We start from the raw sequence: 19,191 nt of genomic DNA on the forward strand, positions 1-19,191 counted from the left end.
TATGGGAAGTAAACTCAGAAAAACATGTAGTGAATTTACTGAAGAGTGTTACTGGGATTAACACCTGTAGAGAGAGGGAAGAAAGCAGGATTCGTGTGGGAGAAGTTAGCTGTGGTGCCTTTGTTGGCTTTAGAGTCAGTCAGGCTGGGAGAAGCATTCAGAATTGGCCGAACTTGAGAAGGTTGGGATGCCTTCATTGACCAGTCATTGAATACAAGCTCTGCCACATCACCCAGAAGGGAAGCATGATCTTGGATGAGGTCAGTTTCCTTCAGCTGACTGTGTTTGGAACTAAGGTAGTTCCTGGAGAGGGCAGACAACTGAGGGCCTTCAGCTTGCCCCTCCAGTGTTGTGAGGGAAAAGGGGACAATCTAGGGGAATCCAGACAGTGCAGGGAAATGACCTCTACAGAGATCATAATGCAGTTAGGACAGAAAGAGCTTGGCTTTTCTCAGGTGGCCCGTCCCCTTTTTCAACTTCCCCTTTGTTATCGTTCCCTGAGGATGTAAAGGTGAGTGGTGGGTGGGGGAGGATTATCTTCAAGATGGACATCCAAATCTGGGTCTTTTTAAGTGACATTGACCAGAATCTATCCACCATGGATGCCCCTCAGGGCCTGATAAACTATTCTATAACTTAACACTCTAAACTATATTTGGAGAAATCCACGTGTGATGGTTGATTTTAATATTGTCAACTTGACGATAGGATGCCCAGATATTTGGTTAAAAATTATAAAATTATTCTGGGTGTTTCTGGATGAGGTTAACATTTGAACTGGTAGGCTGAGTAAAGCAGATTGCCCTCCCCAACATGGGTGGGCATCATCCAATCTGTTGGGAGCCTGAAGAGGATTAAAATGTGGAGGAAAGATTTGTTCTTTCTGCCTGCCTGTTTTTTGTTTTTTAACTTATATTTAAAGAGGGGGGAGGGAGAAAGAGAGGGAGAGAAACATGAATGAGTGAGAGATTGGCTTGCCCGCAACTGGGGATCTGGCCCGCAGCCCAGGTATGTACCTTAACTTGACCGGGAATCAGACTGGCAACCTCTCAGTCCATGGGCTGGCGCTCAGCCTAGTGAGCCGCACCAGCCAGGGCTCTGTCTGCCTGTTTTGACCTGGGACATTGGTCTTTCCCTGCCTTTGGACTCAGTCTGGGATTTCACCATTAGCTCTCCTGCTCTGAGGACTTCAGACTTGGACTGGAACTATACCTTTGGCTCTCCTGGGTCTCCAGCTTGCTGACTGAAGATCTTGGGGCTTCTCAGCCACGGTAACTGTGTGAGCCAATTCCTTACATCTGTCTCCTGCTGGTTCTGCTTCTCTGGAATTCCCGATAAATACACCAGGCGTGTTCAGGGTTATGTCAACCCAATAAATGCCCTTTGCGGGTGAATGGGATTTGTTCTTTGTTGTGGATATTTTCCATAGGGTCTTAGCAGAGGAAACAAAGTTATGTTGAGCTAGGTGTAAGAGCATAAACTTCACAGAGATAGATTTATGAGAAGAGGCTGGAGGCAGAGGGCTGACAGTTCTAAATGGGGCTAAGATCTCAGAACTGCGATGAGCTAAAGCGGAAATCCCAATCCGAATGTTAAGGTCGTATTTCTCATCTTTCTATAAAAGCCCCCTCTACCGGGGCTGTTTTTAATGCAAATTGGTGTGTGATTTATCTATGACAAAGGATCTGTATCATTCTTCCCTCCCCAAAGTGGAAGGTCAACTTCCCTCCTGCCAAGTTGAGAACCACGAAGACGAGGTGGTATTGTTCTTGCTTCTGAGATGGTGGTGCATTATCTCATCATTTGGGCAAGAGATGCACCAACAAGTAAGCAAATTAACAAGGGTGTCATTTACAAGCCATGCCATTATTTACGGTAAGAACTGCCGTAGATCCAAGAATGGATGGGAATAGGTGCCCAGGAGGCCAATAAGAGAAATTAATCCCAAACAACCTCAACTGAAATGCAAATTAAACCAGAAAGCTCCGGCTCCTTCGGGAGGCAACAAGCCGCCTGAAGGCAAGGGCCAGGTGGTTCATCTCTGCATCCTTCGTGTCGGCAACGCAGCAACCCCTCCGCTCGTTCGCTGGGAGGAACCAAGGCCCAAGCACCCACGAGCTCGGCGTTCCGCGCTCCCCTGGGCGAAGCGAGGAACCATAGAGACGCGGCTTCCTAGAGCGGGGGGTGGGCGAGGTGGGTGTGGTGAGCAGCCGGAAGTCGCGGTACCGCGGGGCCTCCATTATTCTGGGGCTCGGCTGCCGTCGCCTCCTGTTCCCGAGTCAGCTCCCAGCGTCCCGGCGCCTAGGCGACGGCCCCGAAGCCGCGGCGGCCGCGCGAGTACCGGTGAGCAGGGAGGGGGCGGGGCGGGCGGGCGGGCATGCGCGGAGGGCGGCCGGGGGCGGGCCGGGGCGCCGGGGCGGTGCGCTCCTCGCCGGCCCTCCTCCCCGCCGGCTCCCAGCGCGGTCGCTCCTCAGCCGCGGGCGGAGGCGGGCGCCCTGCTGCCGGCCAGTGGGCGGTTCTGCAGGCGACACCGAGTAGCCTGCGTCGGGACCCGGGACCGGCGCCCGAGCCACGGCGGGTGTGGCCCTGGGAGGACGGCCGCCTCGGGAGCCGGCGCCCCCCGCCAGGCCCTCCTGCTCTGCCTCGGTCTTGTCGGGGGCTGATGCGCACTCACATCGCAGACACCTCGGGAGCAGGGGCTCCCAGGCTTCTGGGGGCTTTTTCTGCCCTTGAGGGATGGACCGAGTCCCATCTTTTACTTCTGTAATACAATGGTATTGACAAAGCAAACGTAGCCTACCTGTCCCGCCGTGTCTTCAGAAAATGTATTTTAACACTAAATCCCGAAACCCTAAAACTCAGAATAAACGCTGTCCTTTGCCAGAAAGGTCGTTGCCACCCAGTCAGTGAGTGAGTGTGTGTGTGTGTGTGTGTGTGTGTGTGTAATGATTGTTCCATTTTCGCTTTACAGCTTGTCCCGTTAAAACTTGGCAATGAGCTGTCGCTCGGAAACCATTGCTTTCGAGTAGTTTGGGTTTCAGAAGTCTTTTCTTAGACGGCGTCATTCTGGGCCTTTGGAATTAGAGACCCCGATTCAGAACTTGCCCGCGAAGCTTAACTGGTTGAGTGGCCTCCGAGCCTTCTTGTTCTCGTGCTTTTCCCCTTGGGACTCGGAAACCTGCCGTGAGAGGCAAGCAGGATGTATGTTTCAGTATTTGCAAAGTGAGAGCAAGCGGAGTTCTGATAGTTTACTGTAGAACATTGCTTAGAAACCCATTGTTCCAGCTTAAATGTATGCATGCTTGTATTTCTTTTCATAGACTTGGTTTTTTTAGAGGTTTTGATTCACAAGAAGATTGAACGGCGTCCGGGGAGGGGAGTTCCCCTGTCCCCGCCCGCCCACCCGCGTGGCCTCCCCCGTGTGAATCCCCCACCAGGGTGGGACGTGGGTTAGAACTGATGAACCTGCACTGCCACATCTTCGTTACCCAGAGTTTGTAGGCTGCGTTAGGGTTCACTCTTTTTGTTGTACGTTCCGTGGGTTTTGGTAAATCTATAAAGACATATATCCACCCTTATACAGGGCGGGGCAGAAGTAGGTTTACAGCTGTGAACCACGAAACCATTTACTCCTGTCGTGGTATTGATTAATCACTGTAGCCCTGCCCCTCCCAGGTTTGCCCTCTGAGAATGCCACATAGTAGGAGCTGTCTAGTATGCAACCTTTTCAGTTTGGGTTCTTTCACATAGTATTATGCATTGGCGATCCCCCATGTCTTTTCATGGCTTAATACCTCGTTTCTTTTTAGTGCTGAGTAAGACTCCATTGTCTGAACGTTACCCCAGTTTATTCACCTACAGAAGGGCATCTGGGTTGCTTCTAGGTGTTGGCAGTTATACATAAAGCTACTGCAAACATCTGTGTGCAGGTTTTCATGTGGACATAAGTATTTACTCCTTTGAGTAAATACCAAGGAGTTCAACTGCTAGATCATGTAGTAAGAGCATGTTTAGTTTTGTAAGAAGCTGCCAGATTGTCTTCAGAGTGGCTGAGCCACTGTACGTTCCCACCAGCAGTGAACAAGAGTTGCTGCTGTTGCTCCACACGCTCACCAGCTTTTGGTGGTGTCAGTGTTCTGGATTTTGGCCATTCTGTTCTGTGTGTAGTGGCGTCTCATTGCTGTTTCACTTGCATTTCCCTGGGGACGTATGATGTGGGGTGTGTTTTTATGCAATTCTTCTTTGATGAGGTGTGTATTAAGGTCTTAGGGCCATTTTTTGAGTTGCTTGTTTTCTTATTATTGAGTTATAAGAGTTCTTTCTTTGTATGAAATATACAAAGTTTTAACAGTCCTTTGTCAGAAATGCATGTCTTTTGCAAATATTTTCTTCCAGTCTGTGGCTTGTTTTCTCATTCTCTTGACCTTGGCTTTTGCAGAGCAGAAGTTTTTGGTTTTAATGAAGTCCCGCTTGTGAATTGTTTATTTTATGGATCAGTGCTGGAGATGGGTAAATGCATTCAGAAAAAGAGGGAGGAGCTGTGTGCCCGACAAGGAAGGTCAGGAAGATACCTTGTTAGTCGAGAAAAGGAAGATGCAATCCATGATTCATGATGTTCTGTCATTGTGAAAACAGAGAAGTGCAAAACAGTTCTCTGTACGTATCGATACATATATAGCCGGAAAGATAGATAAGAAATTAATAATAAGGAGAGGGAAACATTACACAGCATGCATTTTATAATTTAAAATTTTGAACCAAATGAATATATTACCTATTTTTTTTTAAACGGCACAGGAAAATGTAAAGTAAAACCTCTTTACTGGTGCTTGTCACCTAGACTACATGATCACCTTCTTGTCCTGCCTCTCAGCGGTCTTTGGAATGTGACTTCCATGTATCTCTACTCCTACCTCCAAAGTGCCCTGTCCTTTTCTGGTGTGCAGAGCGCACTTCTGACAGAGAGAGCTGTATGTGCTGTCACTCCCTCGCTTTTGAAGTTACAGTTCCTTTCTTCCTGGAATGGCTTTCCTAATACTCCAGTGGTCTTACCATTTTCCTTTAAAGCCCAATCCAAAATTACCTTCATGAATTCCTTCCGTGCTTGTATGCCCTCCTAATAATTGTACTTACACATCATATTGCAATTGTGTTCATATTTCTGTCTCCTTTGCTCAGTTATAAGCATGAACCTTAAGGGTCTGTGTGTTAAATAAAATTAATGAAGGTTCTTTTATCATGTCACTGATCGTGATATAACCCTTATAACCTTAAAAGTTTAAAACTATTTGTACATTTTTTGGCCCAACAACTTTTTTTCTGGGAATTTTTTCTAAAGAAATAAACAGATATGTAACCAAAAATGTATTAGTAAGGGCAGTCATTGTGGCCTAATTTATAATTGGGAGAATTATAAATAATCTAAATGTATAACTACAGGGGACACCTTAAGTATGAATGGACTCATATACTCTTACAAATAATAATGAATATTTAATATTTCATGTGACAAGTAAATTACAGTGTAGTACAGTCGGATCCAATCTTGCAATCCAAATTGATGCAGAGAACAAGGACTGGAAGAACACAGTCCCAGTCATGGCAGTGATTCGTCGTCGGCAGCCGTCTGTCTCGAGAGACGATGGTGTAGCTTCTTAAGAGTCTATCCGCACCGCCGAGAATGGCTGTGCAGTCCGACTCGGGAGTGACGCGGTATCTGTCTCCTCCCCTGTTGAATCGACATCTTGCGATGACGCTGGAGTGTCCTCTCCAGTGAAGCTGAAGCTACAGAGCCTGGGCAGGGTGATATGGAGGGTCTGCTGTTGCCCATGCAGCAGACCCCCCCTCTCTTCGCAGCTGAAGGGTCCAAGGGAAAGACGGAGTCAATACAGCTTGGGTTCAGGTGCGCCGCAGGAGTTGCCGGTGTTGACTACCACGTCAAACCGCCTTAGGGACTCCGGCTCCGGATTTTCTGTCGGGGTTTACTCCCTTAGCCTTTCCCCTGAAGAGGTATGCCGCAAGGCAGCGGAGGTTTTTTGGAGTCAGAGTTTTCCTTCTCTGATGTGCCCTGACTGGAAGATCGAACCAGCGACACTTAGCTCGCAGGCCGATGCTCAATCCACTGAGCCAAACCAGCCAGGGGGTTGGCAGTGATTATTCTCTGGCTTTGTATATGTGTTCTGGCTTTAGAAATTTTTTCTTTTGTAATAAAAATAAAATGTTATTTCCAAGAAAGAACCAGAAAACTTCTAGAGAGCAACAAGCCTAAGTTCCGTATAATAACATCTTAATTCAGATTTGTCCAAATGTTTTGATTAACACAGTGAACAAATTTCAAAGAATTTCAAGTATGTATAGTGAAATGACACAGAACTTACTTCAGCCTTTCTTTGTTAATTGAGGTGTTAGGATTTGATCTCACTGCATCAGGATCGAGGCCGTGATTACTTGCTGACACTACAGAACCCAGGAAAGAATGCAAGTTCAGAAGGCTAACTAGCCTTTGAAACCATATACCAGGCACTGTTCAAAAACTTCAACTGTATTGAGACATCAGATTCTTACAACAAGCCTATAAGATGGGAAGTGTTATTACTTCCATTTTGCAGGATCCGAAGTGAGGCGACTTGTTCAGTGTCACACAGGGCTGGCCAGGATGCCCGATGTTGGAGTACGGGGTCACGGGTTTATCGTAACGAGGTAGAGGAGCTGCTGTGACTAAAGATCAGAGGGGTCTCGTGTCCGTGATTCAGCAGTGTTCTGGTTACCCGGTGTCAGTGTCCCCAGAGCCTTGGGCTGGGGCCCTCTGTCAAAGGAGGCACTTCTCAGAGCCGAGAGCCTTGCATTTGGGGATGTTCTCTTCATCACTGGGAGCTGACGGGGTCTGGAAAACTGGGTTGTTTCCCCGAGCTGACTTTAACAATTGTTTTTCGAGGTCTTGCAGATGACGTTCTCCACGCTCTAAGGAAGAAGTGAAGCAAGGCTTGAGGGGGCCTGAGGAGGAGGCTTTCCTAAGTGAAGACAATGACCAGAGAAAACTGGGCCCACAATGCTCTGAGACAAGAGGGTCTTGTTAAAGGGAAGGATGACACCTGGAAATGGGGAACCAGCTTCCAAGGGAGCAGCTCCTCTGTTTGGGAGATGTCCCACCTGCACTTCAGGCAGCTGCGGTACCACGAGACGGCGGGGCCGCAGGAGGCGCTGAGCCGGCTCCGGGAGCTCTGCCGCCGGTGGCTGCGGCCCGAAGCGCGCACCAAGGCCCAGATCCTGGAGCTGCTGGTGCTGGAGCAGTTCCTGAGCATCCTGCCTGGCGAGATCCGGACGTGGGTGCAGATCCACCGCCCCGGCAGCGGCGAGGAGGCCGTGGCCCTGGTAGAGGAGCTGCAGAAAGACCTCGAGGGACCAGCGCTAAAAGTGAGGAGGGGGAGGGGAGCAAGTGGGGAGGGAAGAAAGGAGAGGCTTGGGGCAGGGTAGGCTGGGCCGGAGGGCGAGCCCGCGGTTCTCATTAACAATCAGCAGCACAGAAGCAGCCCTAATGCTGATGGACACCGGTTCGTGAGCTATTCAGGCCGTAGGGTATCTTCTCCGAGAAATGAATTTATGGTTGGGGTCTTTGGGCCCAGTTTAGAATCAGCACAAAGGGTTGACTGCGCTCTGTCCTCCTGGGCGATGCTTGCTAATGCTGAGTTTGGTTCCAGAACCTGAAGAACATAAGGTTTCTACGTGTTCTGAACAGAAGCACATGTATTCTTTGTCTGCAGTGACGGTGTAAGCCTGGAGCTAACAGGCAGTGAGAGAATCAGAAGGAAGCTGTGGCCCTACGGGGGGTTCTGGGAGCCAGAGGATGGGGTGGAGATATTTGCTTCTGAGAGGATTTCGTATCCTTGACTGTGAAACTGGGAGCTTAATATAGTTTCCAGTGTGTGTGAGATCACGGTCAGTCTGTAGCCTGCTAGAAACATTTCTGTTAGAAGTCTGAAACAGAACTTCCGCTTGGCAGTGGCACCAACGGTGGGCTGGTTTTAGTCATGAAAATCAAGAAGTTTAGAGCTGTCTATTTTATTACACATCACCAATGCATCCTCTCTTCTGAGAGAGGAGAAAATGGAGGCAGAAAGGTTCCCTGGATTGCCTTACCTCAGACATCTAGCCGGCAGCAGAACGAAGTGTTCCTATTCCTACTCCAGAGTTGCTTCCGTTGCAGCAGGAAGGGGTCGGTAAAGGGGTAGATAAGTAGGAGAGTGTATCGAACCACGTCTTCTCCAAAGCTAGGTCTGCAGCTAAAACACATGCTCTGAATTATCGCCTGTTACTTCCCGTTCCCTCCTTAACCCACAGCCGGGTCTGGCGCCTGTTCCCACCAGTGTGTTCAGTCTGCTGTGGGAGAGGCCACCCGTGCCATGAGTGGGGCTGCAGGGCAGCAGCTTTACTGCTGTGCTGATGGTCCTTGCCTGAGGTGGGCCTCCGATCTCCCAGTTCCAGGTTAGGGGCAGAACGAGGTCCATAGTGGGTCGGTGAGTCCGTTGCCTGGAGGTACAAGAAGAGCCAGCTCATTTTGTTTTGTTTGTTCCCAGGTCCCAGCCCTTGTCCCGGACCGGGACGCTCTCCGGGGGGGCAGGGGCACTGCAGGAACAGCAGATCTGCAGGCACCCGCTGGTAGCCACACAGCAGCTGACATTCGCCCAGGTCCTCCTCCTGACCCAGCGGTGGGCAGCCTCCAGGATCCTCAACATGGTACTTAGTAGCCTGGCTTTGGATTTTCTTTCTTTTCTTGGACCTTTACTGTGGTTTATCCATCTGCTCCTAGATAGTTGCTTCCTTTCCTGCCCTCTTTATGGATTCCTGGTAATAAGCTCTTTCTGTCCTCCCTCTTGTCCTTTTGTGTGTCCCTGACCGTTTATCCATTTTATTAATGTTCTAAGCGTTAGTCCAGCCCTGCACGAGGGGGTCACTTATAAAAGGTTTATAGGTTACTTTAGAGCCATTGTTGCCTAGACGTGGGAGTTCTGGTCTTTCTGAGTTCCTTGTTCATGGAAGATACTGGGCGTGGAGTAGTGGGTGGGAACAGTGGAAACCTCAGTGCAGCTTTTCCTCTTTTCCCCAGGTTCTCCTGCCTCTGAAGCTTCTGCCCTTTCCCAGGAAGAGAACCCAAGAAATCAACTAATGGCACTTATGCTTCTAACAGCCCAGCCCCAGGTGAGGTTTGCATCCCTTCTCCTTCCTAAGGCCCTATCTGTCTCACCTAAGTTTGGCTCAGGTGTCCTCTCAGCCTGCTGCTTGGTCCGGTTCCCGTCTCTCAGTCAAGGCCCATGCTCTTAGAATGCAGACTTTATGTGGGGTCTCCTTATGTCTCTACAATGTTCTTGTCCACCTCATGGCCTCACAGTGTGAAAGGAACCCCTCAGGAGGGGAGCTCCTGGGCATGGATAACCACACACAGACCTTTATTTCAGGAGTTGGTGATGTTTGAAGAGGTATCTGTATGCTTTACTGCGGAGGAATGGGCATGTCTGGGCCCAATTCAGAGGGCCTTGTACTGGGATGTGATGCTGGAGAATTATGGGAATGTGACTTCCCTAGGTAAGGACCCTTTCTTTCCATGATTCTTACCTTTATTTCATCAACCTTTGTTTATTCTCTGATTATGGAAGTAGTATATGCTTACTGTGGAAGACAGAATGTTAGAAAGAAGGAAAGCAGTTCCTTAAACTCACAATTTAGACAACGACTATCAAAATTTTGATATATCTTTCTGGGTTTTTTTTTGGTGTATTTGAGGGTTATTTTATTTTTTTACATTGTTTTAAGTGTGTGTGTGTGTGTGTGTGAGTGTGTACATTTTTAAAGCTTGGATTCCTTGTTCTCTTCACTCCTACCGTTACAAATTCTTGGTAAATACTCTCTATATTGGCTACATAATTTGTGCCATAATTCAGTTAGCGTTTTCTTATTTTAGCTAATTACTGTAATAATCATCTCTCTCTATGCCCAAGACCGTCATCTCTCGTTTTTTAGAAGTGGAATTACGAGGCCCAAGTGTGTGACTTGTTTGAGGGCCCTGGCTGTGCCGCCACGTTGCCTTCTGTGGCGGCCCCCGTCCCCCTGCCCTTCCCCTCTGCACAGAGGGGTACTCCTTTGCTCTGCCTTCACTGGCGCTCAGTAATCCCATTCTGTTACAGTGTTGCTAGTTTACCTTTTTAAAGTTAGAGTATCTATTCCCAACTGGATTTCTTTGGTTAGTAATAAATGAAGAGTATTTTTAAAAACTTAATAGCTGTTTGTACTTCCAGCAAACATTAAATATCTGTTGTGTGGTGGCAACTGTGGAAATAATGTGATTCTGTCATTAAGTAGCTTCCCATGGTTTGGGAGCTGAGCACAGGATAACTAAGGCAGAGTAAGACAGTCGGGAAGAGAATGGCAAGAGGCTTCTCGAGCTGGAGACGATGGCCCCCAGCTCCACTCCTGGGGATTGGGAGGGGCCGTCAAGAAGGCAGCTTTGTGCTGGACCATAAAGAAAAAAGTAGCTTCTGTTTGGAGAACTAGACATGAAAAACTGTGGGATTAGCTGCTGGACTAAAATACAGGTTTGTGCTCTCAGTTGAAACAGCTGCATAGTATTCCGTTGTCTGCATCGTGCGTGGCAGTGGCAGCGTTATGATGCTGGATTTCTGTTCAAGAGCGTTACGTGCCATCCCGCTTGCTCAGTACTGCCTTTGTATGTTCCAGGACTGTTTTAAAACTGCAGTCATCGACGTCTTGTATGTTTCTGGTTACGTTGATTCTTCAGAATTAGAATCTTTTCTGATGTTTTCTAATTGACCGTTGTGTGCATATATGAAAATGTTGAATTTTATATGTTAATTTTGTGCCAGCAACCTTAATAAATTATATTGTTGTCCATAGTAATTTATGCTGTATATTTTTATACTTATGAGAATATATCTTTAGTATCTCAGTTGCGGTGATGGTGGGTCAAACATTCTGCAGATTTTACATTTTGACACTGTTACCGAGCTGTTTCCTGTCAATGGTGTGATTTGTACTCCCATGAGAAGAGCAGAAGAGGGCCCATTTCCCCTCTTTGTGCTTATGATTTGGTCAGTGTTTAAAATCTTTGCTGGGTAGATGATGAATACTACCGTTTGCTTCTCATTTCTTTAATTACTAATATGCTTGAAATCTTCCCCCATGTTTATTGGTCATTTTCCTTTTCTTGCTCATCTTCCTGTGGGTGCCATACAGTCCTCCCACTTCTAGTGGTTGTCAGTAAATTCACAGAGTTCTTAACCATCATCGTAACCAATTTTAGAACATTTTCATCACCCTGCACAGAAAAGCTGGTACTTTGTAGCAGTTACCTTCACTTCACGCGGCCCTACCCTCCGGCCTAGCCCTACATAATCACTGACTAGCTTTCTGTCTCTAGATTTGCTTATTCTGGACATTTCATATAAATTGAATCATACAACATGTGGTCTTCATGACTGAATTCCTTTACCTAGCATCATGTTGTTAAGGTTCCTCCATTCGTAGCATATATTAAGTCTTCATTCCTTTTGATGGGCATATACTGTTTCTTTGTATAGATATATCACATTTTATTGATCCATTTATCAGTCGATGGACCTTTAGGTTGCTTCCACCTTTGGGTGGTTATGAATAACACTGCAATGAACATTTGTGTAAAAATTGTTGTGTATACATATGTTTTAATTTCTCTTGGATGTATACTTAGGGGTGGAATTGCTGTATGGTAACTCTTATGTTTAATCATTTGAGGATCTGACAAACTGTCTAACAAAGCTCTTAAACAACTTTGTTTAATAAAATTGTTGCACAGTTTCACACTCTCACCAGCTCCGTATGAGTTCCGATTTCTCCAGCTCTTCATCAACACTTGTTACTATGTCTTTCTGATTATGGTTATTCGAGTGGGTCTGAAATGATATCTCGTGATGTTTTTCATTTTATTTTATTGATTGATTTTGGAGAGCAAGGGAGAGAGCAAGAGAGAAACATCGATGTGTTGTTCCATTTATTTATGTATTCATTGGTTGATACTTGTATGTGCTGTGACTGAGGATCAAACCCACAACCTTGGCATATCTGAACGGTGTTTTAACCAACTGAGCTACCCGGTCAGAGCAAAAAAATAATTTCACATTTTTAAATATTTGAGAATGTTAGATTAGGGACCTTGGACATTAACTAGTTCAGCCTCTTCATTTTCTAGATGTTTTCATATTTTTAAACCTCTCTTCTCTATTTTTCTTTATATTCTGTATTTCTTCTCTTACCTTTTATGTCTAATTAAATGAGGGAAGCTAATCCAGACCTGATGTTTTTGTGAAAAGAATTTTAAAATTTCCATTTCACAAGTTTAAAAGGAATAGTGAGAGCTAAAACATGAATTCTAAGGATTATGTTGCTTTTTAATGAATTTTTTTCTTGTAGGTTCATTGTTTTCAAGTAATTAAAAAGTGTTTATGCACTTGACTCTTCAAAATTAAAGATTACCTTTCAGAGTCTTTAGGTATATTTTTTTCTTTTAGAATTTACGTCTTCCTAGCATGAAGAAAATAAAAAGACAATTCTTTATAGGCAAAATGATTCTTCTTGTTCCATTCAGCTTCCTGGTCCTCAAGTCTGAACCACCTGTATAAAATCACATGTTCTTTTTCTCATTCTTCCTTACATCTGCTTTTTCAACATCACTTATATTTTTCCATCTGCTTCCTGAAGACAGAGCTTTAGATGTATCTCAAAATGAGTTCTATGTTAATCCTTTTATAACACTCCATCAACATAGCATTCTGCTTTGTACCTTCTTTTAATGAAAAGTTTCTCCTTTTTGTATGCATATAAAAGTGTATCTTTCTAGCTTGTTAGACGATTTTGTTCTCACTAACACAGGGACTTGGTAACATTTGGATTTTTAATTCTTTTTACCAGAATGGGAGACCATGACTGAGAATGAGGAGGTGACATCAAAGTCAAGTATATCTCAGAGAGCAGACTCCCAGAAAGGAACATCAAAAAGACTTCAAGGGGGTATTCCCCAGGTTCTTACTTTTGAGAAAGAGTGCGAATGGCAAGATTCAGCAAGTCATTGGGGAAATGAATCAAGTGAAAGGGATACACCGAAGAAAGGTGCCCTCCATGAACGAGACAAAAAGAAAAGAACTCTGCCAGAAAGACGAGGCCCAAAGGGGAAGGACTTTGGAGAAAGCTTGACTTCAGATTCAGCTCTTTCTGAAAGTTTAACGGGTACTGAAGGCAAGAAGTTTTATAAGTGTGATATATGTTGTAAACATTTCAGTAAAATCTCCCACCTTATAAACCACCGGAGAATCCACACTGGTGAGAAACCTCATAAATGTAAGGAGTGCGGGAAAGGCTTTATTCAGCGCTCCAGCCTTCTGATGCACTTACGGAACCATTCGGGGGAGAAGCCGTATAAGTGTAACGAATGCGGGAAAGCCTTCTCTCAGAGCGCCTACCTTCTAAACCATCAGAGGATCCACACCGGGGAGAAGCCGTACAAGTGTAAGGAGTGTGGCAAGGCCTTCTACAGGCACTCGGGCCTTATCATACATCTGAGGCGCCACTCTGGGGAGAGACCTTATAAATGTAATGAGTGTGGGAAAGTTTTCTCCCAGAATGCTTACCTCATTGACCATCAGAGGCTCCACAAAGGGGAAGAGCCTTATAAATGTAACAAGTGTCAGAAAGCTTTCATCCTGAAGAAGAGCCTCATTTTGCACCAGAGAATCCACTCTGGGGAAAAACCCTATAAATGTTATGAGTGTGGGAAAACCTTTGCTCAGACCACTTACCTTGCTGACCACCAGCGACTCCACAGTGCAGAGAACCCGTACAAATGCAAAGAGTGTGGAAAGGTTTTCATTAGAAGCAAAAGCCTCATTTTACACCAGAGGGTACACACAGAAAAGAAGACCTTTGGTTGTAAAAAATGTGGGAAGGTTTTCAATTCTAAGTCAAACCTCATTGACCATAAGAGGATGCATAGCAGAGAGAAGCCGTATAAGTGTACCGAGTGCGGGAAAGCCTTCACTCAGAGTGCTTACCTCTTTGACCACCAGAGGCTCCACAATGGGGAGAAGCCCTATGAATGTAATGAGTGTGGGAAGGTTTTCATTCTAAAGAAGAGCCTCGTTTTGCATCAGAGGTTCCACACGGGAGAGAACCTCTATGAATGTAAAGACTGTGGCAAGGTCTTCGGTTCTAATCGAAACCTGATTGACCACGAGAGGCTCCACAATGGGGAGAAGCCCTATGAGTGCCGTGAGTGTGGGAAAACCTTCATTATGAGCAAGAGTTTCATGGTCCATCAGAAACTTCACACGCAGGAAAAAGCCTACAAATGCGAGGACTGTGGGAAGGCTTTCAGCTACAACTCAAGCCTGCTGGTGCACCGGAGAATCCACACTGGGGAGAAGCCCTTCGCGTGCCGTGACTGTGGGAGAGCCTTCAGTTCCAACAGAAACCTCGTCGAGCACAAGAGAATCCACAGCGGCGAGAAACCCTATGAGTGTAATGAGTGTGGCAAATGCTTCATTCTGAAGAAAAGCCTCATTGGACATCAGAGGATTCACACCAGGGAGAAGTCTTACAAATGCAGCGACTGTGGGAAAGTCTTCAGTTACCGCTCAAACCTTACAGCCCATCAGAGAATCCACACTGGGGAGAAGCCCTATGCGTGCAATGAGTGTGGGAAAGGCTTTACTTACAACCGAAACCTTATTGAACATCAGAGGATTCACAGTGGGGAGAAAACCTACGAGTGTCCTGTATGTAGAAAAGTCCTTACCTCTAGTAGAAATCTGATGGTGCATCAAAGAATCCACACTGGAGAGAAACCTTATAAATGTAGCGAGTGTGGGAAAGACTTCAGTCAGAACAAAAATCTTGTTGTACATCAGAGAATGCACACTGGGGAAAAACCCTACGAGTGCGAGAAGTGTAGGAAATCTTTTACTTCTAAGAGGAATTTAGTTGGCCACCAGAGAATCCACACAGGGGAGAAACCATACGGGTGTAACGACTGTAGTAAAGTTTTTAGGCAAAGAAAAAACCTTACTGTGCATCAGAAAATTCATACAGTTGAAAAACTCTGTGGATGTGATGAGTCTGCAAAAGAATTCTCTCAGACTTCAAACCTTCATCTTCAACAAAAAGTCCACACCATGGGAGAATTCTCTTGGCTTCAAAATGCCGATGAGCTGAGCCCAAGATAGAGATTCAGAAAACCCAGTGTCATACATAAAATGGAATACAGTTCCTGCTTATTTAAGTAACTGTTGGGGAAATGGCACTGTATGATTCTTATTAGGAACAAAATTCATGATTACCTCTTCTATATTCAAGTAAGTCGCATGTGGAAGAAAGTTATTCTTGACTTTTGAGACTACAAAAACAAATGAAATCCTAGTAAAAGGACACTGTTCCAGACCATTTGTTACGACCTAGAAAGAGACCTTAGAGCAATTGAGGACTCAGGAAATTGGGTTTATGTCTTATTAAGATGTAATGATGTTGTGATAACAAAAATGCCTTTGTATTAAGGAGTGGAAGTTGTTTCTGAAAATGTACATTACACATTTTAAAGATAAAATCACTGTTGCAGAAGGTCTGTATAGACAGTATGATTGAGATGTGTCAGACATGGAGTTGGGTGAGCCAGAGTCTGCTGTTTAGCCCTGGCCAGGTAGCTCGGTTAGAGTGTCATCCTGAAGTGCCACGGTTGCAGGTTCGGTCCCTGGTGAGGACACATACAAGAATCAATCAATGAATGCATAAATAATTGAAACAACAAAAATGAACCCCTCTCTCCACCCCACCTGCCTTCCTCTTAAAAAAATAATAAATTAAGAAAATACACTTTATTAAAATAAAAAAGTCTGCTGTTTGAGGACAACCTAAGAAGAGCACTGGATTTGGAATCGGAAGACCTACATTTCAGTTTTGGCTCTTTCTCTTACTAGCAATATGTTATTAAGTCACCTTCAGTTTCTCTGTCAGTCAAATATTGAAGTAATGCCTGCCTCACAGGATTGTTTCAAGGATTAAGTGAAAAGATCTTTGTGAAATTATTTAGTTGTCAGTAAAATTGGATAAAAGAGGGATAGTCAAAATCTAGAACATGGCACAAAGTTTGTTCAGACTCTGAAACTAGAAAGGTATTAATTTTTATAGTAAGATGAAGTGCGGTGGATGGTTAGATTTGTATCAAAAACACGCTTCATAAAAGGAATTTAGCACTCTTAAGACTTTAAAAATATAGCTTTAAAAATGTTTAAGAGAATTAATAGATAATATGCCTAGTTTGTTTTTATGTAAGAATACTGGCTTATTGTGCAAAGATAATATGTACTGCCATTAACACTGATACCGAGGTAAACAATTTCTTTTCAGCCTTTGAATTTGAAACCTCGTGGAGGTAGAGTGTCAGAATGGAGGAACAGTCCTATGTTGCTCATGGGGAAAAATCCTTAACTCCAGCCCTTGAGCTGATTGTCCCTGCCACTGTCATTCTCAGTTCTAACCACCGTTTTGTCATTGCTGACGCGAGAGAGCTTGTTACTCCAGAAACAGCATTCTGTCCCAGCACTCAACATCCTAAATTTTGCACACAGCCAAGCCCTTCAGGCTCTAACTAAACCCATTCAGAATCCAGCTCTCAGGCCCGCTATTCCTTGTAAAGCAGCCAGTCTTCCCTTTTGTACATTTATAAAATTAATTCAGCCTCTCTTCCCGAGTTGGTAATTTTATGCTATAATTCTATTTTTATGTTTTACTTCTCAAAACTCCAATTCTGCAGCTCGACTATCACCACCTTAACATTGGGGTTGTGTTTTCTAATACCAGTAGTGCTGAAATAGCGTGTTGATTATAATAAGTATTAATTCAACTCCAAAATTCCTTGCAGGATGGTTCCTCATTAGAATGAAAAATACCCAAGAGTGAAAATGGCAGGAGCCCAAGGTTGAAAGTGTCAAGATCTGGTTATGAGTCAGGTTCTGCAGCTTCCATTGGACCAATGCCTTTACTTCTTGGAGCCTTGATTTCCTCATCTGTTAAACAGGAGGGAAATATCTACCTCACAAAGTTATGAGGTAATGAATATGAAAGCGCTTTGTTTCCATGCTGCAGAAGGAGAATCACCCCAGCTTATGTAATAATTACAAAAGGAATGATGTATTTTAACAATGAAGAGAGCTCGTATTTACCTCTTAACCAATTAAAATGCAACATCAGTACCCTGACCAGTGTGGCTCAGTTGGTTGGGTGTCGTTCCACAAAACAAAAGGTTGCTGGTTCAATTCCTGTCTGGGTACATGCTTGTGTTGCAGGTTTGGCCCCCAGTCATGGCATGCATGCGAGGCAACCGATTGCTGCTTCTCTCCCTCTCTTTCTCCCTCTCCTGCGCCCTTCAAAAAATAAAATCTTTTTTAAGAAATGCAACATCACTAAGGCTGAAACAACCCATGTACTGTACCTCCTTTGGCTCACGTGATGCAATAAGCCAAAAGTATAACCTGAATTCAGGTTTCTTGGATCCCAGCTTACAGGAAAAATAGGAAACAGAAGGGCAAGATAAATGACCCCACAAGAAAAAAATTCAGAACATGGGATATATTGTATTTTAAAAACTGCCCTAGATTTTTCCAGAAGATACTAATGACAAGGGGAGGGGATGATAATCTTCGAAGAGTATTGGGAGTTCATTGTACTGTTCTCTGCTTTTATATATGTATGAAATTTAACGTAGTAAAAAGTATAAAAACTGGATGAGGAGGTTATTTCTAAAAGGTACCAAAGGGCCATAAGATGCTAAGCCAGGAATAGACTCACAAAATGCCCAGCTCATTTTTGACAAAGGTGGAAAAGGCATTTGGTAAAGGGGGGCCTTTTAGCAAATGCTGCTGGAGCAATTGGATGTCCACAGGCAAGAGAAATATGAACTAAGTCTAAACAAAGAACTCTTAGATTTGTATCAAAAACATGCTCCATAAAAGGAAATGATGATAAATATCAAATTTAAATGATTTGCTCTTTAAAAGACTTAAGAGGATTTAAAGACATTACAGGAAGGGAGAAATGTTTACAAATCGTATCCATACAGGATTTGTGTCTAGACTGTATAAAGAATTCTCCAAACTCAGTAATAAGTAGATTTAATTAGAAAGTGAGCAAAAGTCACAAATGAAAAGTTGTTCGACAACCTTAGCCATCAGGGAAATGCAAGTTAAAAATAACCACAGAATAGCTTTTTAAATAATAGTGTTAACACCAAATGCTGGCAAGGATGTGGAGAGACTGGATCTCATATTTGCCAGGAATGTTAAATGGCACAGCCATTCTGGAAAATAGTTTGGCAGTTCCTTCCCAGTATTTACCCTTCTGAGCTTTATCCCAGGACAATGAAAACTTAATGTTCACACAAAAACCTGTACGTGACTGTTCATAGCAGAGTTACTCATAATCAAAGTTTGAAAGTAACCCAGACATCCTTCAGCAGGTGGTTAAAATAAACTAGTAGTATCTATACCATGGAATACGTCCTACTCTGCAATAAAATTGGATGATCTATTGTACCTCCAATCACTCAAATGAAGTTCAAGAGAATTATGCTGAGTGAAAAATTCAAACTCAAAAAGTAAAAAAGTATATTATTTCATTTCTGTAATTTTCTAAAATGACAGAGGTATATAGGTGAAAAACAGATGAGTGGTAGCCAGAGATGGGATGGTGGGAGGGAGCAGGGGGAGAGGGAGCCGTAGCACTAGGAAGGTCTTTGTATTGGAAGAGTTGTGTATCTTGATAGCGGTGGTTACACAAATCTATACATGTGATAAAACATATATGCACAGACATTGTACCAATGTTAATTTTCTGATTTTTATGTAATGATGTCAGATACAGCTGTTGGGGGAAATTAGCTGAAGGGTGTTATCTTTGCAACTTCCTGTGAATCTATAAAAATAGAAAGTACAAACAAAAAAAGACTTAAGAGCCATAATCAGATGCAGTTTGTGAAACTGATTTGGAAAAACAAGTTTATGAAATATATATTTTAGGACCCAGCTGGGAACATTTGAATATAACTATATTAGGTGATATTAGGGAATTATTATTAATTTTTACCAGTAATGATGGTGTTTGAAG

The 19,191-nt window shown here is 44.2% G+C and overlaps 1 protein-coding gene across 1 annotated transcript; it reads left to right on the top strand.

Annotated features, from left to right (window-relative positions):
• The first annotated feature begins 6,939 nt into the window (after positions 1-6,939).
• Positions 6,940-16,493, top strand: ZNF197 (zinc finger protein 197). The gene is made up of 5 exons (XM_090284580.1): positions 6,940-7,413; positions 8,574-8,733; positions 9,104-9,195; positions 9,453-9,579; positions 12,955-16,493. The coding sequence occupies exons 1-5, from the start codon at positions 7,024-7,026 to the stop codon at positions 15,258-15,260; spliced, it is 3,075 nt and encodes a 1,024-aa protein (XP_090140706.1). The 5' UTR covers positions 6,940-7,023; the 3' UTR covers positions 15,261-16,493.
• Positions 16,494-19,191: the final 2,698 nt, after the last annotated feature.

Source organism: Furipterus horrens, unplaced genomic scaffold, assembly GCF_987537825.1.
Source record: "Furipterus horrens unplaced genomic scaffold, mFurHor1.1.pri manual_scaffold_7, whole genome shotgun sequence".
NCBI classification, from domain to species: Eukaryota; Metazoa; Chordata; class Mammalia; order Chiroptera; family Furipteridae; genus Furipterus; species Furipterus horrens.